The sequence below is a fragment of the Periplaneta americana genome, chromosome 2, assembly GCF_040183065.1.
Source record: "Periplaneta americana isolate PAMFEO1 chromosome 2, P.americana_PAMFEO1_priV1, whole genome shotgun sequence".
Taxonomy (NCBI): Eukaryota; Metazoa; Arthropoda; class Insecta; order Blattodea; family Blattidae; genus Periplaneta; species Periplaneta americana.
In genome coordinates this window covers 38,664,841-38,692,840 of record NC_091118.1, presented here as the reverse complement: position 1 = coordinate 38,692,840, position 28,000 = coordinate 38,664,841, and the positions used below count along the sequence as shown (strand labels likewise).

General features: G+C 34.2%; 1 protein-coding gene across 1 annotated transcript in view; it reads right to left on the bottom strand.

Annotated features, from left to right (window-relative positions):
• LOC138692760 (apolipoprotein D-like) overlaps nt 1–28,000 on the bottom strand; it is a 67,617-nt gene that overhangs the window by 4,033 nt on the left and 35,584 nt on the right. The window contains exons 3-6 of the mRNA XM_069815957.1: nt 9,060–9,182; nt 6,963–7,093; nt 3,969–4,060; nt 915–1,007 (exon numbers count right to left, since the gene is read on the bottom strand). Of these exons, the coding sequence (XP_069672058.1) occupies nt 915–1,007; nt 3,969–4,060; nt 6,963–7,093; nt 9,060–9,182 (439 nt within the window). The remainder of the gene's footprint in view (nt 1–914; nt 1,008–3,968; nt 4,061–6,962; nt 7,094–9,059; nt 9,183–28,000) is intronic.

The window sequence follows — 28,000 nt, the reverse complement described above, 5'->3', positions numbered from 1 at the left end:
CGTCGTACTACAAACACTGTCATAGTTGTATTACAATCACTGTCATCGTTGTACTACAAAAACTGTCATCATACTAAAATCACTGTCTTCGACGTATTACAGTCACTGTTATTGTATTACAATCACTGTCATAGTCGCACTAGAATCACTGTCCTCGTTGTAGGCCTACTACAACCACTGTCATCGTCATATTATAATTATTGTCATCGTTGCATTATAATCATTCTCATCGTCCTATTATAATCACTATCATCGTCGTACTATAATCACTATCATCGTCATACTACAATCACTGTCATCGTCGTACTACAATCACTGCCACCGTATTACTGCAATCACTGTCATCGTCGTACTACAATCACTGCCATCGTCTTACTGCAATCACTGTCATCGTCTTATTATAATCACTGTCATCGTCGTGCTACAATCACTGTCATCGTGATAGTATAATCAGCTATCTCATGGATATCTACGTCTTTAACGTTACCATGGTTATTATCGTGATTTATTATCCACCCAGAAATAAACTAAACGAGCATAAAGTCAACCAGAAACAGAAACGAGAACGAGAACGGAAATTTTGTTAAAATAAATGTATTTAAATATGAGCATTCACAATTGACGAGAAACTTGCAGGAGCCCGGTAACGGGAACGTGAAAGTTAATTGTGAATGCTCACATTTATATACATTTATTTTAACAATATTTCCGTTCTCGTTGTAGTTTCCGTTCTCAGTTTATTGTGGATCAGCCTTAACAAAACAGCGGAGTGTAGAGCAGATTATCTGAAAGGAAGAATTTTGATTCTTGACTTAAGAAATCAGGTACGCCTACAAGTTTGAAAGTAATATTCGTAGCCAAGATGGCAGACGAAAATCGAGAACATTCAGTACGGTACACTACAAAGAACTTACGAGTGCTGAAGATTCCAAAATTTGTGCAAGACCACACCACAGCGTAGTTGTCATAGTCCGTGCCCAGCACCCAGTACGGCGCGTCCACCAGCACTGAAACAAAGATCAAATCTTAGAGTTTACTTCAAGCAAAATCTTCTGCCTGGAAGATCCTTATAAACTGGTTAAATATGCGCTTTATGTTAACCAGTAATCACAGACAGTGGACAGCGACGTGCGAATGTAACAATTCAAACAGTGATTTATCAACAGTAATCTCACTAGACGTTTTGATTTATCTAGAGAAAATCAAAACTCGAGTGGGATTTAATTGACTATTACTCGATTAGAAGAAAGTATATAAAGATTAGAAGTAACGAAGTACTCCAATACAATAAAATATTAATTGACTTACGAAAATACAACTGTCTTCAAATGTATTATTGTACCATCTCAACATTACAAATATTACGCTAGATGCATGCTAGATGGCAGTAGTGAGCAATGCCTTCTCGTCGAGAAGTTTTCGATCTAGCTATACACGATGGCAATGTTACTAGTCAAGAAGGCTTTGTTGATTCAGTTTCATTTTTATTATTAAAACAGTTGCATTCCACTTCAATTATCCGAATCCCAGTAATCAACGTCACTTGACAGATGATTTTCAATAAATCTTAATATTAAACAATCTCTGATACGTGACTATCCATAATATCATATAGCAGAAGCTATAACATAACCTAACTAATATATATACTGTACACAAGTGTTAGAAAAGTTTTAATTAACGACGATGACTTAAAAAAATAAACATGAATAATTTTAAAAGGAATAATTATTGAATGTACAATTTTCAAATTTGAATGTGGTTGGTGGTTCAATTGATGTTATATTGGACGTGTGCGTAATAGAAGTGGAACTCGTTGATTTAGGCCTACATGGTGTATTCAACTTATTCAGGATTTCCGAATGGTGCTCTTCATTTATTTGTAAATCGGATTTCAGAAGATGCATAGGTATGATCAGTGATTTTTATTAATTCTTGTTCTTGAATGCCAATGCGAGTCATATTTGAAACTGCTGTGCATCGACTGGAGTGGTTTGTAATTTTATATATATATATTTTTTTTTTGGCGTCCAGACCAGCGCAGTTTCAAATGTTGGCAAACAAAGAAACAAATGCTAGGGACGCGATAAAATTAAACAAATGCTAGGGACGCGATAAAATTGTGCGATAAGCAGCCATGATTGGTTGAAATACGTCCTTTCGTACCGTTTTATTGGTCAAAAGTAGTATGACGTAGTAAGAGTGTAATAGTCGTAATAATATGCTGTTGCAGGAAAAAAAAAATCTAAAATTTTAACGAACTTTAAAACCTTGAGATTTTAAGTCGAAACTGAAACTTCAACCGTTCGACATAGAGATGGTGAGAGGTTTTTCATCGTTTTACAGATGTCATATGAGATGGTGTGAAAAGGAGAACCTACTTATTGTCGGACCATCGGATCTGTGCCCCTTCAGCGCTGTCGTCGTTCTTGGAAAAGTTAACGCCTGTACTCACTCCATTCCACCCACTTTCCTCCCACCACGTTAAACAGCAGGCCACGAACCTTGCCGAATAGGGATTTGCCAAACTTCCGTCAAACGGTGTCATAAATAACTGGTCCTCCATGCTACAATATTATTTCTTTGAATCAAAATACATTTTGTATTTCTAAATTTTGTAAACCTAAATCCCATGTCTCGAATCACTTTCCGTAGTTTTTCTCTCCAACCTTGGAAATTATTGCTTCTCTCGCAAGCTTCAGTAATTTCTTCAATGTTGAAAATTCTTTCTGAACGGTATAAAATCCTTGTATCTTTCTTCTTAAAATACATCGGTCCATATCATCTACAAGCATTAAAAGTTCCCTTGGTCTGTTCTTCCCTGGTGATACTAGCTTTTCATCTCCTGCACAGACTCCCTCTCTCCTGATTTTCTGTATTAGGAGTTCTGACCTGCCTATATAAATTACATGAAGTGTTGTATTATTAGTATTAGTTAAGTAAGTAATTTTAATACATAATCAGTTGAAATAAAATAAGCCTCACCTGTGATAACAGTTGCTCTTTTCGTTGCCTGATTTATAGGAAACCTGTTTCTTTCTCTTCATCGCAAACTCCTATTACGTACTTGCTTAATAATATTTCTTTCGCCACTCCGTGCTACACTATTCATGTTGAGTTGACAACACTGGACTGCAAGTGCAAATATTGTAAACTGCCCCACAAGAAGGCCAAAATTCTGAGTAGTGGGAGAGAGAAAGGAAGAGCGATAGAAAAGAGAGAGACAGGAATGCAGGGAGAGAAATGAATTACCGAGGCCGAAAAGAAATTAGAGTTCAGTTCGCATTTCTTACGGGGGCACAGATCCGATGGTCCGACTATATATGCCGAATCAATTTCCAACACTAGTAAGTTACTCTTCAGAAACAGACGTCAAATAAAATGTGAAGCCAGTAAACATGGACTGTTTTAAGTATTCGTGGATTGGCTGCGTATTGGCGTATGGGAAACTACTTCTACTTCTACTTCTACTTCTTCTTCTTCTTCTTCTTCTTCTTCTTCTTCCTCCTCCTCCAAGAATTAGGTCACCTGTTCCGGTCTCTAATCTCAAGCCATGTTTTACGGGACCTGCCCAAATCTCGCCTCCCAATTGGCTGAATGCTAGGAAGAAAGATTACGAAATAAAAGCTACTGAAATTGTATAAAGTCGTGACCGTTCCTTCTCTTATACAGGGCGTTTCAAAAGTGATGGTCAAAAATTGGGGGGGGGGGAGTAAAAAAGAAGAGAAACAGAAAAGTTCCAATAAACAAGGGTCCGCAAATTAACCGTGATGGTTGGGGCCCGCTGAATACTAAGTATTAATTCTAACAAAAGCAGTGACAATTTTATTTAATTTAACAATCACGAGACAGTACGATTCATAATTACGGATTCAACACCACAGAAATATGATTAAACAGACATAAAAGAAACATTTTCGTTTGCACAACAGTAACACGCACTGACAACAGGGTGAAAAGGTACATACCTGGCAGGGACGGGAACCTCACACTCAACTTGGACTCGTCTGTCCTCCCGACGAGTCTCACTACTCCCTCTATCGTGGACCGGATCCCCGTCCTGTCAAGCAAACATACAGATTGTTAGCAATACAGTGGACGGACATGCTTAGCATGATATACAGCATTCGTTTCCGTAGTGAGAGAGTGGAAGTGTGAAGGAGCGAGTGGATTATGAGGATTGCGATATAAATCGAGAAACTACGACAGAGAGAACGGAAGGGAGAAACAGAAAGAGAGAGTATGGTAGAAGGGAGGTAGAGCGACAGAATGAGAAGAGACGAGAAAATGAAGGGAAGAAAAAGAGAGCGAGTATGAAGGCAAGAGTATAAGCGAGGACGAGAGAGAAAAGAGAATGTGAGAAAGAAAGAAAGAGAGAAAATGAGAGAAGCATAAGGTGAGAGAAAAAGAGAGAACACGAGGGAGAAGGAGAGAAAGAGAGGATGAGAAAGAGAGAAATTGAAAGAGACAGTAGGTGACAGAAAAAAAGAGAAGACGAGGGAAAAAGAAAGAAGAGAAAGAGGATGAGAGCGAGGCAGAAGGCTAGAGAGAAACAAAGAGAGAAGACGAGGAAGAAAGAGAGGATAAAAGTCATAAAAGGAGAACGAGTAAGAAAAAGAAATGGAGAAAAAAGGAAGAAAAAGAGGGGAAGAGATAATAAAAAATGGCGAAAGAAAGAGATAGACGGCGATAGAGAAAAAAGAGAACGAGTAAGAAAAGAATATCGAAAGAAAGGAGGAATAAAGAGGTGAAGAGAGAATAAGAGAGGGCAATAGAAAAAGAGGGACGACAAAATAATAAAAAAGAGACAAGAAAGAATTAGACACGAGGATGAAAACATACGAGAAAGCGAGGAGAAGTGGAAATGAAAGAGTGGGCGAGAAATTTAATGAGTAGCGAGTGAGTGAAAATAAAACTCAAGAGGTTGAATAGAAGACGAAGCAAGAGATTATTCGCTCGAGGCAGTAAAAGAATTTATGAACTGAAAAAGTTCTAAGCAGGACAAGAGAGAATACGAGAGAGTTGAGAGTTGAAGGTTGAAAGAACGCGAGGTAAAATAGGCAATACCGCTACACCTAAATCCTCTTGTCCCGAACACAGCGATACTTCCATGTCAGATAAGTTGCCGATGTATAAGGGGTTCTGTATTATTTTAAACACGAAGTACTTCTTAGCGTGCTTGAAACGATGACATCACTGTCTACTTTGAAATACTTGAATTGCACATTTGTGCGCTTTTCAGTTTTTTATTATTAAATACTTAAATGTGTCAAGGACTAATAGTGCTAATACCAATCCCCTCAGTGTGAAATATTCGGCTGAATCACGACCGGGTTATATAGTTAATGATATGATATGATATATGATATATGAAATATGATATATGATATAATATATATATATATTTATTTTTAGTTGGTTATTTAACGACGCTATATCAACTACGAGGTTATTTAGCGTCGATGAGATTGGTGATAGCGAGATGGTATGTGGCGAGATGAGGCCGAGGATTCGCCATAGATTACCTGGCATTTACCTTACGGTTGGGGAAAACCTCGGAAAAAACCCAACCAGGTATTCAGCCCAAGCGGGGATCGAAACCGCGCCAGAGCGCAACTTCAGACCGGCAGGCAAACGCCTTAACCGACTGAGCCACGCCGGTGGCTATATATGATATATGATATGATATATTAGGTTATATATTATGTTATTTTATTATGATATGATATACGATATATGTACACGGGAAAAACGAACAATGTCACATTTCCATTAAGGTTGAGATATTGATTTATTTCGGTATATTACTGCTAAATTTATTGGTGTTTCTACTTGGAATGAAGGAAATGGTGAATGTATCCGTGGTTTTAATTCTCCTTTACCACTTTTGGTAAAAATAACACTAAAGTTTGTAGTAATACAGTGAATTAGATAATGACATCACTCGTAACAGCATTTTGACATTGTTCGTTTTTCCCGTGTACCCTTCAATATGAGATATATGATATATGATATATTATGTTATGGTGTGATGTGTCTGATGTGTGTGAAGTGTGTGATGTGTGATGTGATGTGATGTGATATACGATATGATATGATATGATATATGGTATGATATGATGTATGATATGATATATGTTATGATATGATATGATATGATATATGATATGGTATGATATGATATATGGTATGATATGATGTATGATATGATATATGTTATGATATGATATGATATGATATGATATGATATGATATGATATGGTATATGATATATGATATGATATGACATGACATGACATGACATGACAAGAGAAGATAAGATAAGATAAGATGAGATAAGATATGATATGATATATGATATGATACGATATCTTATATGATATGATATGATATGATATGATATGATATGTGATATGATATGGTATGATATGATATATGATATGATATGACAAGACAAGACAAGACAAGACAAAATAAGATAAGATAAGATAAGATAAGATATGATATGATATGACATGATATATGATATATGATATATGATATGATATGATATATGATATGATACGATACGATATCTTATATGATATGATATGATATGATATGATATGATATGATATGATATGATATGATATATGATATGATATGATACGATATCTGATATGATATGATATGATATGATATGATATGATATGATATGATATGATATGATATATGATATGATATGATACGATATCTGATATATGATATGATATGATATGATATGATATGATATGATATGATATATTATATGATATGATATATGATACTGTATGATATATATGATATGATATGTGATATATATGATATGATATGGCCATGATGATGATATCTATGTTATTTCTCTACGAAACGGCGCTTTCTTTCATTTATGACAAATGCCATAGAATGGAACGCCCGTCGCTATATTGGAGGGCAGTACTCACAGCGAGCTGGTCTGTCTGTTGACGATGCTGACGCGCCCTTCCCCCATGTCCGTGTAGTTGGCGCTCACACATTTCCCTGCGAACTCGAACAGCGCAAAGTACCGCTCCGCCTCGTACCAGTGACCCAGGTACTGCAACAAACACACCAGAGAGTCATCAAGAGTCAGCACGCGTGCCCAACATAAAAACCACTCTAACGCAGAGTCTGTGGCTCCGCGCCAACGCCCTGGCCTTACACCTAGGCGGTCCGGGTTCAATCCCCGGCATGGTAGTGATAGAATTTGTGGTGGAGAAAGTAAAGTGTTGTGGGATTTAATCGATTAATCGATCCATTTCTATTGTAAGATTAATCGATCAAAAATATTTAATCAAATGATCGAATCGATTAAAATTAATCCGTTGTACTTGATATTAATTATTATTTTGTTAATGCAAACTCAGGGTAAAAATTCTGACAATATTCGTCTCTCAGAAATTGCGTACTTCAAACACGATAATACTGTTATTTTTTAACTGCAAAGTAGGTAGCATAGGGCAAATCTTTGCACAAAAACTTCAAAAAGAGATTACAAACACTTCAGAAAGAGATTAAGATATGAGGATTAGTGACCTGGACTACCCCTGTTGAAAGTTGAAACACAATGCGAAATCCTTATTAAGTTTGTCAGCTCGTCTTCCTAGCATATGAAATACATACTTTTCTGGAATTCGCCCCCTCATCCCTTAGCCATGGCTACACTATGTGCAAGTGAGAGAGTAACTACCTTCTTCTCTTTCTAAAATTTTGTAACCCGATTACAATAGGGGCCAGTCTGCTGTTCTGTTGCAGTTTCTTTACTGAGTTTCTAGATGAAGCTTGTGTGTTTAGTTTGCTAAAGAAAAAAGAATCTGATTTCTGTGGTCTGTGAAAAAAGTGAAAACTTCATTATGTCGTAGGACTATGAGAATCTGAGAAGTAAACTCGGTGAAACGTTTGGATTTAAATTGAACGATCGTGAAGAAGTGCTTGACAGAAACATTTTTTTTCGTAGTTTGTGATGCAGAAAACATTATTACTAAACGTAGAGCAGCACTTAATTCGAACTATGTGAATGCACTCACGTGTTTAAAATCATGGATGAAGCAGTAGGCCTATTAACTAGGTGAGTATTCATACTTTTTTATTTGTATTTGTATTAACAACTCCCTGAGAGTTGACACAAATTTAGTATTGTTTTGTAATAAAACGATACAGTATACTACATTATATGCTACAGTTTATACTGGGTGTTCAGTTCAAAGTGTGTCATGGCTCGCTGTATGCCGTCATGTGGCTAGCCGATGAGCCTAGAGAATTCAATCTTCCTACACTTCCGCAGAGGTGTATAACCTATGAGGTAGAGAAGTTGCCTAGCAAGTACGGCGTTCATTCTGAAGAGTACGTACCGATACGTACGATAACGCCGGAAGTGGCAGGAATGTGAACTGTTTGGAAATACGTACTGTCGGGATATGGGAAGAGGGTTAAGACGATTACTTACGTATTTGTTTACATTAACGTCGACGGTCAACATGGACACGGAGCATTTGATTTGTGTTGTGGAATGTTACCGTACGCAACCGATGATAACAAAAACCCTGCGTACGACTTGCCGGCGCAAAACACTGTTCGAAAGAGGTTATGGTAGCACTCAGACCGTACAGACCGCCATCTGTTGCTACGACGTTGAAGTTATGCCGTACACGTTCTCAAGTTCAGATTGAAGAACGCCTTAAATAATAGGCAACTTCTTTGACATATAAGCTGAAACTCGCTTCAAATCGGCGACCCACAACAGTGACGTCAAGACACACTTTGAAATGAACACCCAGTACTTATGCTATCACCAAACGCAAATTAAATTTAAAAATAATTGTGTATTATAGTATATTAAAACTTTTTCGAATTGCTCAAAGCTCGATTAATCTATCGATTAAATTCAACTCGTTAATCGATTAAATATTTGGATCGATCGACAGCACTACAAATTATTCAATCCACCTCATTTCATGTATCAACTGCAATAGTTAAAAGAAATCGACAGATCCTAATCAAGTTTAAACCACAAACGTACTTACCCGTTGTACGTCGAAGCTCTGCATGGTTTCTATATCTGGACAAGGACCCAACGCTGGAACTTGGGCTGTGGTTAGTGTAGCACCCGCCACCAAGAGCGTCATCACTGTTGTTAAACTTGCCATCTGCAAACAACAAACAACGTTAATTTAATTTATATCAAACAGGAAGAAACAGAGAGCACCCGTGTAGGAGGCGGTATCGCGTTTGTCTGCTGATCCGGAGTTGCGCTCGGGAGTGGGTTCGATTCCCGCTTGGGCTGATTACCTGGTTGGGTTTTTTCCTAGGTTTTCCCCAACCGTAAGGCGAATGTCAGGCAATCTATGAAGAATCCTCGACCTCATCTCGCCAAATACCATGTCGCTATCAATAATTCCATCGATGTTTTATTTATTTATTTACTTGTTTACTTGTTTACTTATTTATTTATTTATTTATTTATTTATTTATTTATTTATTTATTTATTTATTTATTTACTTATTTATTTATTTAGCTAGCTAGTAAACAAAGCGAGTACAAATTCGAAAGTAGGTATATAACAAAAAATGTTTGCCACTACCGTAAGAACCAGGCTCGTGTACGGTGTGGTCTTAGTCAATAATATAACATAACATTTACAAAGACAGTTTACTAAATTCACTAATTAACTTGATTCAAACCAACAACTAACACACAAGAGAAAAAAGAAAGAGAAAAATAGAGAAAAAAACACATTTAATATAAATTGACAATCAGACAGAACATGAATATAGTCGACAGAAATAAAAAGGTAAAAAATACACACGTTTGTTAATATTATATATCACGATAATTTTATAAATTTCTTTTTTAAAAGGTTCAATTTTAAAATACTTCAAATTTGGAAAATGATCTTTAATTTTGTTATAAAGTCTTGGGCCGAAACTAGTACCATGTTCAAGTGTTACACTTGTATGACATTTAGGCTCAATCAATGGGAAAGCAGACTTCTGTCTATGATAGTCATGTTATTTAATCAACTGTCAAACATTAGTATAACTCTACATGGAAAAAGTGACTAAATGTATTTTAATTTCAATGAAAAACTAATAATATGACAATATAAACAAAAACATGACAGGGGACTTAAGAAAATCCCTATTATTTTGTATAATGTCTATACAGAAATTAGGGTACTACAATTAAGATAAATAAAATTTGCAGTAGCATTTAAATAGTGTCTGGTAAACGGAATGAAATAATACTTTAATAGCAGTAGTGGTGTTAGTAGTAGTGACGGTAGTAGTCTTAGTAGTACCAGCAGCAGCAGTAGTAGTAGTAGTAGTAGTAGTAGTAGTAGTAGTAGCAGTAGTAGTAGTAGCAGTAGTAGTATACTTTATTTTTTTTCATGGAGTGCAGTTTCATAGAAAGGACTTTGCCGACAGACCTTCTACTGTCCCCTACTAATTGGTTGTCATAAATAAATGTCTTCCTTACTGTGACGGAAATCTTGTCTTCTCTTGTTAGTAACCAATCACAACCCTCGTTCAGAAGAATTGACAGGTGCCCGTCAAATCCACGTGGAGGCAGAGTTGCCGCATCTTTTCCGAATTTCAAGAATCCCGTCAGTTTCACTGCATAATTTCGAAGGTCACCAGGATTGTGGCAACTGTGCAATGTTGGGACGAGGTGACAGGATGGAATTGTCAGAGTTGTTTGTGTAGGAAGTCATAAATCTGTAAGTGGGTGTTCAAAGGAGCCACCGAACTGCACTCCTTGAAATAAAATAAGGTATAGTAGCAGCAGTAGTAGTAGCAGTAGTAATAGTAGTAGTAGCAGTAGTAGTAGTAATAGTAGTAGTAGTAGTAGTAGCAGTAGTAGTAGTAGTAGCAGTAATAGTAGCAGTAGTAGTAGTAGTAGTAGTAGTAGCAGTACTACTAGTAGTAGTAGTAGTAGTAGTAGTAGTAGTAATTTTTTATTTTTATTTTATTGGGTTATTTTACGACGCTGTATCAACATCTATGTTATTTAGCGTCTGAATGAAATGAAGGTGATAATGCCGGTGAAATGAGTCCGGGGTCCAGCACCGAAAGTTACCCAGCATTTGCTCGTATTGGGTTGAGGGAAAACCCCGGAAAAACCTCAACCAGGTAACTTTTGTCCCGACCGGGATTCGAACCCGGGCCACCTGGTTTCGCAGCCAGACGCACTGACCGTTACTCCACAGGTGTGGACAGTAGTAGTAATAATAGTAATAGTAGTAGAAGTAATAGTAGTAGTAGTAATAGTAGTAGTAGTAGTAGTAATAGTAGTAGTAGTAATATTAGTAGTAGTAGCAGTAGTAGTAATAGTAGTAGTAGCAGTAGTAATAGTAGTAGTAGCAGTAGTAATAGTAGTAGTAATAGTAGTAGTAGTAATAGTAGTAGTAGTAGTAATAGTAGTAGTAGTAGTAATAGTAGTAGTTGTAGTAATAGTAGTAGTAATAATAGTAGTAGTAATAGTAGAAGTAGTAATAGTAGTAGTAGTAGTAGCAGTAGTAATAGTAGCAGTAGTAGTAGTAGCAGTAGTAATAGTAGTAGTAGCAGTAGTAATAGTAGTAGTAGCAGTAGTAATAGTAGTAGTAGTAACAGTAGTAGTAGTAATAGTAGCAGTAGTACTAGCAGCAGTAATAGCAGTAGTAATAGTAGTAGTAGCAGTAGTAATAGTAGCAGTAGTAATAGTAGTAGTAGTAGTAATAGTAGTAGTAATAATAGTAGTAGTAATAGTAGTAGTAGTAATAGTAGTAGTAGTAGTAGTAGCAGTAGTAATAGTAGCAGTAGTAATAGTAGTAGTAGCAGCAGTAATAGTAGTAGTAGCAGTAGTAATAGTAGTAGTAGTAACAGTAGTAGTAGTAGTAATAGTAGCAGTAGTACTAGCAGTAGTAATAGTAGTAGTAGCAGTAGTAATAGTAGCAGTAGTAATAGTAGTAGTAGTAATAGTAGTAGTAGTAGTAGTAGTAATAATAGTAGCAGTAGTAATAGTAGTAGTAGCAGTAGTAATAGTAGTAGTAGTAACAGTAGTAGTAGTAGTAGTAACAGTAGCAGTAGTACTAGCAGTAGTAATAGCAGTAGTAATAGTAGTAGTAGCAGTAGTAATAGTAGCAGTAGTAATAGTAGTAGTAGTAATAGTAGTAGTAATAGTAGTAGTAGTAATAGTAGTAGTAGTATTAGTAGTAGTAATAGTAATAGTAATAGTAGTAGTAGTAGTAGCAGTAGTAATGCAATATTCTTATCCGTTGATAAGCACGTTATACTCATTGTCATAGCCAAGAAATTAACGTCAAATGTAGAAAATTCCATAATGCTTTATCCATTTGACATTAGTACATAACTGTTTCACATTAAAATGTAAGCATTACAATATTTTTACAGTTAATTAAAATTCCTATTGGATGAACGCTTGTTTACAGTTGTTTTGTGTCTGGTACTTCATCTCAGTTTAGTGGCTGTTAAGGCATTTTGGAAGACAGAAGCGACTTGAAGACATATGAGCATTTGTTTTGATCGTTATATAAATAATCCAAGTCATAAACGCGACATGTGAATCCGTAAGCTTTCACAGATCAGCGCCCCTGGCATCACAGACCGCATTCTCAGACGTTTGAGTCCATATTTGGCGCAATTGTATCTCGCCGGTAATGACCTTGGGGCTTTGTCGCGCTTGCACAGTATAATATGGATAAGTGTGTCGCTTTCTTGAAAGATAAGAAACGCGGGCTGCGTCTGTAGAAAGTGACCAGGGGCAGCAAGGCGACTGGAATTTCAGGAAGCGCTGGTTTCAAGTAAAAGTGAGACGATATATTAACTACCAAATTTGAATAACAGATTCGCATCCGCTGGAAGGGCCAGACAAGCCATTACGTGTGTGGAGAAAACAGAGAGCTTCCCAAGACATGGCACGTGTGTAATAATTTATTATGATCAGGATCTGTATTCAGAAACATGCAATATCCAATTCTTTGTAGGGTTTACCATCTTTCTAAAAACAAAATGTGAATGATATATCAGGTAGGTACAGGGTTTTCAGACGTCCTGGATTTCCTAGTATTGTTCTGGATTTTAACAGTGTGTCCTGTGTCCTAGATTGAGTTATATTTATCCTGGAATGTGAAAAAAATTGAAAAAAAAAAAAAAAACAAAACAAATTTTTGCTAACCAATTTCTGTAAAATTATTATTAAAACTAGCCGTACCCGTGCGCTCTGCTGCACCCGTTAGAAATAAATATAAAGTAATTACATAATTAAAATAGGACGTTTGATCCAGGGAACATTCGTTTAATATGTTACTTAATTTAAATTGCATCCAAATAATTAAAATGCGATCATTTTGGTCCAGAGACACTCATTTGGTGCAATGACAATTCCTTTAACATGTTTCATAATTTTTATTACATGCATCCATAGTTTAATGAAGATTGACATCATTTAGATTTAATGTGTATATTTTATTTTACTTGTTATAGGTTTCCATTGAATTATGGTAATAACTTAATTTTAACCCTTGTTTTCTATGTATTCAGTAAATGGCGCTTGGCCCACTATGGTTCTGAACCCTTCAAATAACTTACATTATATTATATTATATTATATTATATTATATTATATTATATTATATATTATATTATATTATATTATATCAGAAGTTACTGTAATATCATTATAGCATTATGTCCATCTATAGAAACTGCACTTTCCAATGGTGAAATAATAATTAATTATACAAATCGGTTAATTTAGCTTCCTATATTACTTCATACAAACACAGAAACATTCTCTGTAGGCTATCTTTCATAGCTTTCGATTGTTGCTGTCCAAGGCCCCTTATAGACGAAGTCATTTGTTTTTTATTTCATTATACGTCCTTAGATGGCAGTTATTTTAATTTTAAAACTCATTTATCTCATTAAATATCAGTCTTATCAAAATTTTTCAAGGAATAAAACTTATTGCAAATTATTTTTAAAGAAACTTTTGTTATGTAACATTTTTCACAAAAATAAATAATAAGCGAGATATTTCGATTTATTTAATTCAGGCCCCCTTATAATCCCCCTTTTAAATAATGTATTTTGAATGCCATATAGCCTAAAATCTAAGTTACAACGAACTTAATTTATATTCCAATTTTCATCGAGATCCGTTCAGCCATTATCGAGTGCAAAGGTAACAAACATACAGACTGACAGACAGACAGACATACAAACAAAAATTTCAAAAAAGCGATTTTCGGTTTCAGGGTGGTTAATTATTATGTTAGGACCAATTATTTTTGGAAAATCGAAAATTACCAGAAAAATTTCGGCTACAGATTTATTATTAGTATAGATTTCTTAATAATTTTTAAGACCCCGTCCAAACCCATGTTAAATGTCGTCGTCTGGCACCTCCTATCGGGTTGTATTGACATAAAAATGGTAGTATGCATTAGGTATTATACAGAATCTTTATTCCTTACTCTCTTTGGAAACTGATTTATTATTGATAGGATTTAAGCACTGTATCATGCATTTTTTTTTTTCTGTATAGATCAGACTGTAATATGATAATATTTTTCCAGACTTCATCAATAATTCCAAAGAAATTGGATAATATAGCAAAAATGCAAAAAAAAATTAGAAGTTCAGGCCTATACAATTAGTTGAAATACATATACGAAAAAAAAAATCAATAAAGTAAATTAATTAAAATGTGTAGTTACGTTAAAGTCCAGGATAACAGAGAGGGTTTGGAAATAAACGGGTTACATCAGCTGCTTGTTCATGCGGATGATGTGGATATGTTAGGAGAAAAATCACAAACTATTATGGGAAATACGGGAATTTTAATTGAAACAAGCAAGGTGATAGATTTGGAAGTAAATTCCTAAAAGACAAAGTATATGATTATGTCTCGTGACCAGGACATAATACGAAATGGAAATATAAAAATTGGAAATTTATTTTTTGAAGAGGTTGAAAAATTCAAATATCTCGCAGTAACAGTAACAAATATAAATAATACTCGGGAGGAAATTAAACGCAGAATAAATAAGGGAAACGCCTGTTATTATTTGGTTGAGAAGCTTTTGTCATCCAGTCTGCTGTCAAAGAAAACTGAAAGTTATATTACCGGTTGTTCTGTATGGTTGTGAAACTTGGACTCTCACTCTGAGAGAGGAACAGAGGCTAAGGGTGTTTGAGAATAATGTGCTTAGGAAAATATTTGGGGCTAATAGGGATAAAGTTATAGGAGAATGGAGAAAGTTACACAACACAGAACTGTATTCTTCACCTGACATAATTAGGAACATTAAATCCAGACGTTTGAGATGGGCAGGGCATGCAGCACGTGTGGGTGAATCCAGAAATGCATATAGAGTGTTAGTTGGGAGATTTGAAGGAAAAAGGCTTTTGGGGAGGCCCAGACGTAGATGGGAGGATAATATTAAAATGCATTTGAGAGAGGTGAGATGTGGCTTATGTGAGGGCGACAATGAATCTCGGGATTCTCTAAAAGACATTTGTAAGTTGTAAGTCATGTTAACGGACGCAGTATCACCAATTGTCCTGCATTCCTGAAGATAATCCTGGCAATCCTGGGTAGGTATATATGTTCTTTTTTTGACATTATGCTTCAATATGTAGATATATAACTAACGGTTTTTCAAGGTTCTCTATTGTCATACTTGTTATCTACAAGGATATTTTTCAATGCTGAAAGTGATAGCTCAGTATCACATGAGGTTACTGTAATGTACAAATTATTAGTTTGCAAGATCCAGGTTCACGCGAGCCATAGTTTCTTTGCACAAACCTTTCCTCACTTTGAACAGAATTCTGAAGTTCCTGCAGAAGCGGATAAGCCAATCCGGATTCGAACCCAAACTTGAGCCCAGCCTCAAAATAATCTTGTCTCGCTCGCCAGTAGCTTTATGAAGGCAGATGATAAAAAGTTAACTACAAATCCTGTATCTAAACATCTATCTCTTTGAGGGGAGCGGCACGCAATGGAGACTTCCCTCCAGGTAAGCCGCTTGGGTGGGCCCATTATACTACCACAAATGTAATTGTGTGCATGCCCTGCCCTACTGCCCTATGCTCTACAGATTCCCCTACGGGCCGCCCCCAAACATGCCTACAGCCTACAGAATTCCTTTACCTTTCAGCGTAGACATCACCGCGGTCCTTCAATCCCGCTCCCACGAGCTACTATGAGCCCAGGGGAGAGTTCACGGTACAAAGCACTACCACCAGCAACTAATGACCACATACTACGGGGTTAAAATTTTGCTGCAGCCGATTTTACATCAGAGAAAGCCCGAAATGTGGAAAAAAACGGAAATGATGATGATGATGATGATGATGAAAGAGGGGAAGTGTAATTATGATGGCGAAATGAGTCCGAGATCCAACGCTGAAAGTTACCCAGCTTCAATTGGCACAGAGAAAACCTCGGATAAACTTAATTTTTTAATTAGGTTATTTTACGACGCTATATCAACATCTCAGGTTATTTAGCGTCTGAATGAAATGGTGATAATGCCGGTGAAATGAGTCCGGGATCCAGCACCGATAGTTACCCAGCATTTGCTCATATTGAGTTGAGGGAAAACCCCGGAAAAAACCTCAATCAAGTAACTTGCCCCGACCGGGAATGGAACCCGGGCCACCTGGCTTCGCGGCCAGACGCGCTAGCTGTTACTCCACAGGTGTGGACTGATAAATTTCAACTAGACAACTTTTCCAACCAGGATTTGAAACCGGGTCCGCTCGTTTCACTCAGATATACTATCCGTTACTCTACAGCGATGGACTACAAACCCTGTAACTCAAAATTACACATTTCAAAGCTTAAATATTGCTGAGAAATTCGGTAGCAGAATCTAGTACCCAGAGTCACGTTATTTTAATCAGTAATACAGTCAACTCCGGATATAGTAAATATCTGCGGACTTGCACATTTCCTTCACTATATCCGAGGTTCACTAAATCCGTAGGTCCACTAATCAGATAGAATGACAAACGCTGTTATGGTGTGAATGCGTACTCAGCCTTGGAATTTCCCGGGTCACTTAATAGGAACTGGAAGGGGGTTGATGGAGTTTGAAAGTCATCGGAATCTTACCTTCATTTACTGTATGCTTTGGACATAATATCCGTCCTTTTTTAATAAAAGAAGGCAATTTCATTTTCCGTTGTTTCGATGCTATCATAATGGAAATGTTTCTGAGAACAATAGACAACCCTTTGACTGTAGAAATAACAGTAAAATAGTGAGCCTGAGAACAGAATGGCAACCCTTCGACAGTGGAGTGAGGCAAGTTCGTCACGCGTTGCCTGGATTTACAGTGCAGCTCGTTGTCTAGGAATCACTAATCCTACCTTTGTCCTTTGACTAAAGGAGTAAGAAACTTAGAATGTTGTTCTCAACTCATTCTTTCAATTTTATGTAAGATCTGACTTCATTATCTGAAAAATGTAACAAAACTCCTACATCTATATTAAGTATTAAATTACATTATTCTGATTGTTGTCTTATACAGTGTAAATGTCCGATTATTAAGGAGTCCTCTGAAGTTAAATATTTAGGCATATATTTCGATAATCATTTAAAATGGAACCAACACATTAATTACCTTTGTAATATATTACGTAAAATAATATATTATTTTGTTTTATTGAGGAATTACTTGTCAATAAGTTTATTACGCACAATATACTTAACTTTATTTCAATCGGTAATTATGTATGGAATTATAGGATGGGGTAGCTTATTTAAATCCAATTTTAATCCACTTTATTTATTACAGAAGAAAATAATTAAAATATGTCTTCATAAACCTATTGATTTTCCATCTCAAAAATTGTTTTTAGGCTTTAATGTTCTTAACATAAGACAAATTTATTATATTGCATTAATAAAATTCATACATAAAAATCGAAATAATTTTGAATTGTACTCTCGAAACAAAAGATATGAATTCTTTAAGACTGTTTGAACCAAAATGCAACACTGCTACAGTATTTAATCATAATAGTAATTTAGGCCCAAGAATATATAACAAATTTATATTTAAATATCCTAATCTTGTCAAGTCTAATAGTTCTGATATTAAATTTAAAAAGTTATGTATGAATTTTATAAAAATTGAAAAATTGTAAATTTAAATTTATATATTCTAATTGCATAGTAGACATAAGACAAATTGTATTATATACTTATTAATTTCAATTCAGGAATCCGCCCCTTCGCACGAGTTCTACTATTTCAGGGGTGAGCTAAAGTTTTTCTGTATATATTTTATTTGATGTTACAATTATTATCAAAATAAATAAATAAATAAATAAATAAATAAGAATTTGTTAGGATACAACTCTTGGTAACTTCAATTTTTAAGGTTCGCTTCCTGTCTCAGTCTCCCGTGAATGGAATTCTCTACCTCAGAAGATAAGGGGCTGCCAGACAATAACCACTTTCAAGAAAAGGCTAAACGATTTCTTACGGGCGCAGTCAAATTGAAGTTATAATTGTGACCGAGTTTAATAATTTAATTTAATTTAGGTATGACTATCTTAATATTACTGTTATTATTATTATTATTATTATTATTATTATTATTATTATTATTACATAATTATTTTATTGGTGTTGTGAAGATGAAAAGAATTGTCATTGTATTATATTAATTAGTATGATATTGTCTTGTATTGTAGTATTGTATTGCTTTGAATTGTATTGTATTAATTATGTTATATTTATTGCATTGTAATAATTTTCTATCATACTGGTTGAGTGGAAGAGAAGGCCGAATGGCCTTAACTCTGCCAGTTAAAATAAACCATTATTATTATTATTATTATTATTATTATTATTATTATTATTATTATTATTATTATAACCGAAGCGAGGGTTCACTATAAACGGAAATATTCATGTACTTTTTAATGTATGCGGGTCGGGACCAACGATTTAAGTTCACTATAGCCGAATGTTCACTATAACCGAGTTCACTATATCCAGAGTTGACTGTATGTTTTTTTTATACCGTAGGAGATACGCTGAGGCAATTCAAATGATGAACCACTCGAAAAACTGGTCTCTCGTTGAAATGAGAGACATTACAGTATATGCTTTTTGTAGGCGAAGAAAGTATCATCAGTCAACATATTTGAGTACTGTTTCTTGAACGAAACCGTTACAGAAGAGGAGACACAGTTCCATCACTTCACTTCTACAAGAATGGGGCACGTGTGAATAAAAACACGCAAGCTTAAGAAGTATTTAATCGACTCTTCTGTTGTCGCTGTATTTTGAGACTCATCAGATGTAACACACATGAACTTTCTACAATATGGAAAAACTTGGCTCCGATAGGTATTGTACAGTGCTAGAAAAATAAATCCATGTCATCAAAATGACAAAACACTTTCTCCTAATCATTTGTGATGTCATTTTTACATTACGAAGATCGGTATTTAAAGTATTAAAATGGTTTTTGCTCAATTATACTATAATACGCTCATTACATATGACGTAACTGTATCTTAATGACATACATTAAAGTACTGCTATTCATTAAGTTACTGCAACTATCGATTCAATTCAATTTATTAAGCAATTAAACATACAGTGATAGGCTTCGTCACAAATACGGAAGGGAAAAAAACATACATTTGAAAATACACATAAATTGAAAAGAGTAGAGTTTAATTTATTTTTATTTTATTTATTTATTTATGTATTTATTTATTTTGGTAATAATTGTAACATAAATATAATATATACAGAAAAACTTTAGCTCGCCCCTGAAAGAGTAGAACTCGTGCTCAGGGACGGATTCCTGAATTGAAATTAAGAAGTATATAATACAATTTGTCTTATGTCTACTACGCAATAAGAATATATACGAGTAAATTTAAATTTACAAATTTTCAATTTTTATAAAATCCATACATAACTTTTTAAATTTAATACTAGAATTGACAAGATTAGTATATTTAAATATAAATTTGTTATATATTCATTATATATATATATATATATATATATATATATATATTATATTAATTAGAATGAAAACACAAAACACTTTGAAACTCTAAAAATTAATGAAAACACTTCGCTCTTAATGCATTATTTGTAACTAAATGTAAATAACTTTATTTATTAAAAAACAATTTCGTATGAATTTATGTTAAGAAACTCATCTACAGAGTAGAAAGGATTAATTAAAAGCCAATTAAAAATAAAATCTAGTTTTGAAATTATAGATTTCTAACTAAGCATATGCGATATTGATTAATATCGTACGCGCAACATCCCGCAAGCCTTGAGAGCACCAATCCAAAATGGCAGGTGCGAGTTTTGAAAGAGGCATTGGTCGAATCACTCAAATAAACATTAACCCAACTTCAAACATTCCCCAGATAAATTTCAAAAACTGCACAATCAACAACATATATATTTAAAATAAAATAAATTCTGTTCATGTTAATTGTAATATTCTAATAAATTGAGTTCATTTCCTGTGTTTTAATGTGTGTTGATTTGAGGTTAAAATCTTCATACCAAGACCTCCAAAAAATCAATAAATACGGCGTACACGCCTGCCATCTGTTGCACTACTCTGGAACACACTGAAAAGACACTCACACTCGTGCCATCTGTTGCAATAGTCGAGAATACGCTGAAAATACACGCATGTTCACTAATTCTCTGAATTGCAACTTACCGCACCTGTACTCTACTTGTTACCCTATTATATCTGAAACTGTGGGAAAATGTAAATGTACTGTAGTACTCTGATACTCTTATGCAGATTATAATGATGGAATCTGTAGGGATTTTATATTTTTACTCTATTTTGTTTCTGTGCTTATTCCTCTAGTAAAAACAAAAAACGGAAACTTACAACGAAAGCTTCTTGAGCTTTAATATGATAGTCAGCGGTCACATAAACGTCAATATGAATAATTATATACTTCTTCAGCTATGATACAGTTCAAGGATAATCCATATGAAGGATAACCTCTTGTGTAGGCTAATTATTAAATTTCGAAGTTGAGATCCCAGTCGGAGAGATACAGTTCAACAGTTATGAAACAAAAGGTATGAATTCTTTTTAAGATTGTTTGAACCAAAATTCAATACTGCTATAGTATTTAATCATAGTAATAATTTAACCCAAGAATACAGAGTGTTAAAAAGTATTCAATATTTTAGGAGATGTGTGATGTGTTGTAGGACCCATGTTTATTAGGCATTTTTTCTGTTTTGATGCATACTAGCATCTCCTAAAATATTGGATACTTTTTAACACTCTGTATATAACAAATTTATATTTAAATATCCTAATTTTGTCAATTCTAATAGTTTCTAGTATTAAATTTAAAAAGTTATGTATGGATTTTATAAATAATGAAAAATTACAAATTTAAATTTATATATTCTTATTGCGTAGTAGATATAAGATAAATTGTATTATATACTTCTTAATTTAAATTCACGAATCCGCTCCTGAGCACGAGTTCTACTCTTTCTGGGGCGAGCCAAAATTTTATCTGTATATATTATATTTTATGTTACAATTATTAGCAAAATAAATAAATAAATAAATAAATAAATAATTACTTTATTTTGTTACTTAGTTTGTGCTTAATGTGAAATAAATTTATTAGAATGGCACAAAGATACAGCATTTTCAGTCGGCCTCGGTAGCGCAGTCAGTATAGCGCTGGCCTTCTATGCCCGAGGTTGCGGGTTTAATCCCGGCCCAGGTCGATGGCACTTAAGTGCTTAAATGCGACAGGCTCATGTCAGTAGATTTACAGGCATGTTAAAGAACTCCTGCGGGACAAAATTCCGGCACACCGGCGACGCTAATATAACCTCTGCAGTTGCGAGCGTCGTTAAATAAACCATAATTTAATAATTGTTTACAGAATTTTCAATAACGTGTTACCAGTATATCATATCACGTGAATAATACCTCTCGCCATTTTAAAAGTTCGCCCATCAATAACTACTCAATGTTAGATTTCGGACATGATGCTAATTCGATTTGCATTATTCTGAAGTATTTTACATTCCTCCTGAAACACCCTCTTTCCTATCTGTATCTAAACAGAAGGTCCTGATTCCAGATCTTCTGTTACAATAGTACAGTTTCTAAGGGTTCAAGTGACACGGAACAAAAATGTTTGAAACAGTGAAGTTCCGGAATTAGAAATTCTCCGTTCCTTGGTAACGGTATAAAGACACAGAAATCGGTGAAGCACACAGCTTAATGGCCGGTGACGGAATTGCACAACAGGTGTCAATGTCATCGCCACTTATCAGAACACGGCAGTACAGTTGAACAGCATGAGGCATTTCCGATTCAGTACTCAGAAGAATTCAAAGAAGCACTTCAGAGTTCTTGGGGTACACAATAATTAAGTAACAGTAAGTGAATAGTAACAGTTACGATATACCGCGACAATCTGAAATCTCGTGGGCGGAAACTACAATGGCACATAAATGGCGCGAATTGTACCACGTAGATGGAACAGAGCTTTAAATTGAAATAGTGAAAAAAAAAAACACTTCTAAATAAGAGGAAATTAAATTGTTAAGAAGTGTAATAATGAAACTACAGTAGAACCCCGATTATCCGTCACCCTATTAACCGATTGCCGGATTATCCGACTGTCTATTTCTCGCTCTTTTTTCTTCAGAAATAAATAACGTATATGAAGTATTATTTTGTACATCATATTAGTAGGTTCTACATACGTTTTTGCTAGAGAGTGATATTACAAGCCTTTATCGTTACAGAGCATTGCTTACTGTTCGAATTGCCATTCTATAATGTAACTTGTATATAAAATGTCTTCCACGGGTGTTAATAGAAAACGTGTTGTGCTAAACATCGAAAAAAAAAATGGAAATAATTTAATGGTTTGAGGAAGAGAAATTGTGGCTCATCTCGTATCGGAATACGAGACTGGAGTTACAACTGCGCGATTTAATAAAAAAAAACAAGGATAAAGTGTAAAAAAGTATGTAAAGCTACAACGTGAGACCTTCTTTATTTCTATCTTTCCTGAGACAGTCATTACAAAGGGCTTCATTGCCCCTTAAAAACTCTTCGTTGACAACCAGACTTAAATTAGTGAACTTCTGATCCACTACCTAGCGAGTTAAATACAAGACCATGGAGGAAATTACAAAATCTTTAATGGTACGGATTATCCGATTTTTCGATCAACCGTTCAGTCCATTCCCTTCATTACCACGGATAATAGAGGTTCTACTGTAGTACTAATAATAAGATATTTATTATTATTTTGTGCCATCCTATCATTATAAACAGGTTGTTACTACATTCCAATATCGTACGTAATCCACTTATTATAGCACGCGTGCCAATAATAGCAATGATGTATTCGCTATGACGTAATAACGGAACGCTTGGATGGGGATGCATGCAACTCGTCTATCTTGCTTACCGTTTCTACGCGCCACGTAACAAGAAATGAAATGCAGGACAGAAGATAACGTATCATTTATTTCCAATCTTTAACAATTTTGTATCACTTTTGTAATATCACATAAAACAGTTCTGTGGTTCAGAGAAACTATATTAACAAAATAAAGGAACATTTGTAACATAAAATTTTATACCCAAGATATAACTAGAGTTTGTAGTACCTGCAAGATCATCCATTTCTCTCTTTATTCAATAAGCCTACCAATGCCAGAAGCAACTAATCGATACGATCAATACGAACATATCAACACTTATGTCAGCTATGGTTGCCGAATTATTTCATAGTTTATTTCCTACAATTTATAATGCTAAGATGCCATAAAGTGTTGCATCCAACTCGTGGATAATGTTATTATGACACTTGTGAAAATTGTCGCACAAACGATAGTTCCAATTGTTGCATAAATAACTATTATTATTATTATTATTATTATTATTATTATTATTATTACTATTATTATTATTTATTGATAGAAGAAAGACACATCTTGTTTCTTTCTATATAAACATCACTCTAGAACCCCCAGGAACAGTGCATACTCGTGCTCAGTGGGCATTCCACAAAATTTTAAGATAAGTATTTTATTAATTAACAGAATAAAACGTGTAATTCCCGTTCCACAAAATTCTTTTATATGTTCTATAGTTGAATATAGACATTATATGCTAAAAAAGAAAGAATGAAGGAAACAATGAAAAGAAATCAATAAAAGGTAAATAGGAAAAGATTAGGAAAGACGGAATATCAGGAAAGAGATAATCAAGAAAAGAAGGATAAAAAAGAAATAAATCGCGAATGACAGGAGAAAACTGTAAAACAAGGGAATGAAAAATGGAGAACACAAATAAAAACAAAAGTAAATATAACTACAGAAAGGGAAGATAAAATAAAAGTGTAAGAGAAATGAAAAATAAGAAATAAAGAAAATTATGAACGTAAGAAATATCAAAATCAGACAGAACATAGTACAAAATAGAGAAAGGAAGGAAATAAATAAGAAAAGAAACAGGAAAAAAGAGAAGGAAATAAAGACAAAGATTGAAATAGAAACAAAAACACATACAAAAATAAATATGTTGGAAAGTAATCGAAATGATATAGAAGGAATCAAAGAGTTGAAGAAACAAATATAAAAATGAAGACGCGTAGAAAGAAAGATTGGAAGAAAAATGGAAAGAAAGAATTAAAGTAAACAAAGAGAGAAAGAAAGAAAGAGAGAAAGAAAGAAAGAAAGAAAGAAAGAAAGAAAGAAAGAATAGAAATACAAAAAGAATGTAAGGATGGAAAGAAAGAAAGAAAGAAAGAAAGAAAGAAAGAAAGGAAGGAAACAAAGAAAGAATGGAAAGAAAGGAAGAAAAAAAGGAAGGAAACAAAGAAAGAATGGAAAGGAAGAAAGAAAGAATGGAAAGACAAAAAGAATGGAAGAAAAGAAAGAAAGAATGAAAGAAAAGAAAGAAAGAATGGAAATACAAAACGAATGTAAGGATAGAAAGAAAGAAAGAAAGAAAGAAAGAAAGAAAGAAAGGAAGGAAACAAAGAAAGAATGGAAAGAAAGGAAGAAAGAAAGGAAGGAAGGAAACAAAGAAAGAATGGAAAGGAAGAAAGAAAGAATGGAAAGGAAGAAAAAAAGATTGGAAAGACAAAAAGAATGGAAGAAAAGAAAGAAAGAATGGAAGAAAAGAAAGAAAGAAAAGAAAGAAAGGAAGAAAGAATGGAGAGATAAAAAGAATGGAAGGAAAGAAAGAAAGAATGAAAATACAAAAAGAATGGAAAGAAAGGAAGAAAGAAGGAATGAAATGACAAAAAGAATGGAAGGAAACAAAGAAAGAATGGAAAGAAAGGAAGAAAGAAATAATGGAAAGACAAAAAGAATGGAAGAAAGAAAGAATGGAAGGAAAGAAAGAAATAATGAAAGGAAAGAAAGAAAGAATGAAAGAAAACAAAGAAAGAATGGAGAAACAAAAAGAATGGAAGGAAAGAAAGAAAGAATGGTAGAAAAGAAAGAAAGAAGGAAAGAAAAAGAGTGGAAGGAAGGAAAGAAATAATAGAAGGAAAGAAAGAAAGAATGGAAGAAAACAAAGAAAAAAGGACAGAAAGAAAGAAAGAAAGAATGGAAAAACAAAAAGAATGGAAGGAAAGAAAGAAAGAAAAAAGAATGGAAGGAAAGAAAGAATGGAAGGAAAGAAAGATATAATGGAAGGAAAGAAAGAATGGAAGAAAACAAATAAAGAATGGACAGAAAGAAAGAATGAAAGAAAGAAAGAATGGAAAAACAAAAAGAATAGAAAGAAAAAAAGAAAGAAAAAAGAATGGAAGGAAGGAAATAAATAATGGAAGGAAAAAAAGAATGGAAGAAAACAAAGAAAAAATGAACAGAAAGAAAGAATGGAAAAACAAAAAGAATGGAAGGAAAGAAAGAAAAAAGAAAGAAAGAATGGAAGAAAAGAAAGAAGGAAGGAAACATGAAAGAAAACAAAAAAGAATGGAAAGAAAGAAAGAATGGAAAGATAAAAAGAATGGAAAGCCAAAAAGAACGGAAGGAAAGAAAGGAAGGAAGGAAGAAAGAATGGAAAGAAAGAAAGTAAGAAAGAATGAAAAGCAAAAAGAATGGAAGAAAAGAAAGAAAGAATGGAAGGAAGGGAACAAAGAAAGAATGGAAAAAAGAAAGAAAGAATGGAAAAATAAAAAGAATGGAAAGGAAGAAAGAAAGAATGGAAAGAAACAAAGAAAGAAAGAAGTAAAAAATATAATGGCTGTACAAAGGAATGAACGAAATATATGTCTCAGCATGAAATTAGTGCACATTATTCCCCTATTCTTTTCTGCCAGGCAATTAGGAATATCGAGGGCGTGTGAAGACTGCATATCTGTGCAGCCCTCGATTCACGTAAGTAACCAAGTCAGTCAGTCAGCCGAACCGCAGATAATGCATAAGAAATCAAGTTCACAGTCAGTATACTTCGCAGTTCAATGAACACGCGGCCTGCAGCTGCTTACGTAACAATCCAGTCTCTTGGAATACTCACACTCATATTACCCAATTTATGCAACTCGAGGTCTCTGGGTTGGACTTCAAAAAATGACATATTTAGATTTGAATGTTTTTTATCCATAATCGTTTTATTCTGCGGAACGCTAGTAACGTACCCAGAGGACAATTTACTCGTATTACTAAACGTCTCATAGGTGAAAGCAGGCTGATAAGAGCAGCAGCTGGAATAGCCATATTAATAAGGAAACCGTTGAACAAATCAATATTGCTTTAATTATCTTGGTTGCAGTATCTCTTATTATAAAAATGAAGACATTTTAAGTAAAATTAATAAATTTAACTATGTTTGTGTTACAGTGGAACTCCACAAATAGACACAACAATGGTTTGTGTGCTACAAGAGGTACAAACGCTGTCTTTCTACGGAGTACTGCGGACATTGGTAAACATAAGGGCTGTACAATGTTTTTTATGGCGTGCGGACCGAAACATAAATAATTAACGTATATAATTTAAATAATGTATTGTAGTATACACAAAATATATAACAAAACAAATCCGTGATTAAGTATAATATATACGTGATACATCTGAAACATAAAACAAACTTCTAGAGGAAAAACTCTCTAAATATATCTACATACGGAGCTTTCATTTCAAAACTTCCCACTCTAAATAACTCTAATTAACTTAATTCAATTTAAACCAAAAAAACACGTAAATTTAGATATCAGGGGGGAAGTCTTAAACAAGGCTTAATTGCATTTTAGATTTCACCTCCCACCTCCAGCCACTCCACTTTGAAATTTCAAATGGCACCCATATATTTTTATACTTGAATATGAAAGAACATTCAATTGTTTATACACCACATTCATTTGTTTTCGCATCTTTTCTTTTCTATCGTCGCCTGGTAACCTGCATTTTTGTTATTGTTGATTAGAGCCGAAGAGAATAAAGATACAAAAACTTATTGAGCATTTCTTGTAATAGTTGTGTTTGTGTATTAAATTATTTTGAAACTAGCCGTACCCGTGCGCTCCGCTGCACCCGTTAGAAATAAATATAAAGTAATTACATAATTAAAATAGGACATTTGATCCAGGGAACATTCGTGTTTGCTAGAAGGATAAATCGTTTAATATGTTACTTAATTTAAATTGCATCCAAATAATTAAAATGCGATCATTTTGGTCCAGAGACCACTCATTGGTGCAATGACAATTCTTTTAACATGTTTCTAATTTTTATTACATGCAATCATAGTTTAATGAACATTGACATCATTTAGATTTAATGTGTATACTTTATTTTACTTGTTATAGGTTTCCATTGAATTATGGTAATAACTTAATTTTAACCCTTGTTTTCTACGTATTCAGTAAATGGCGTTTGGCCCACTAAAGTTCTGAACCCTTCAAATAACTTAAATTATATTATATT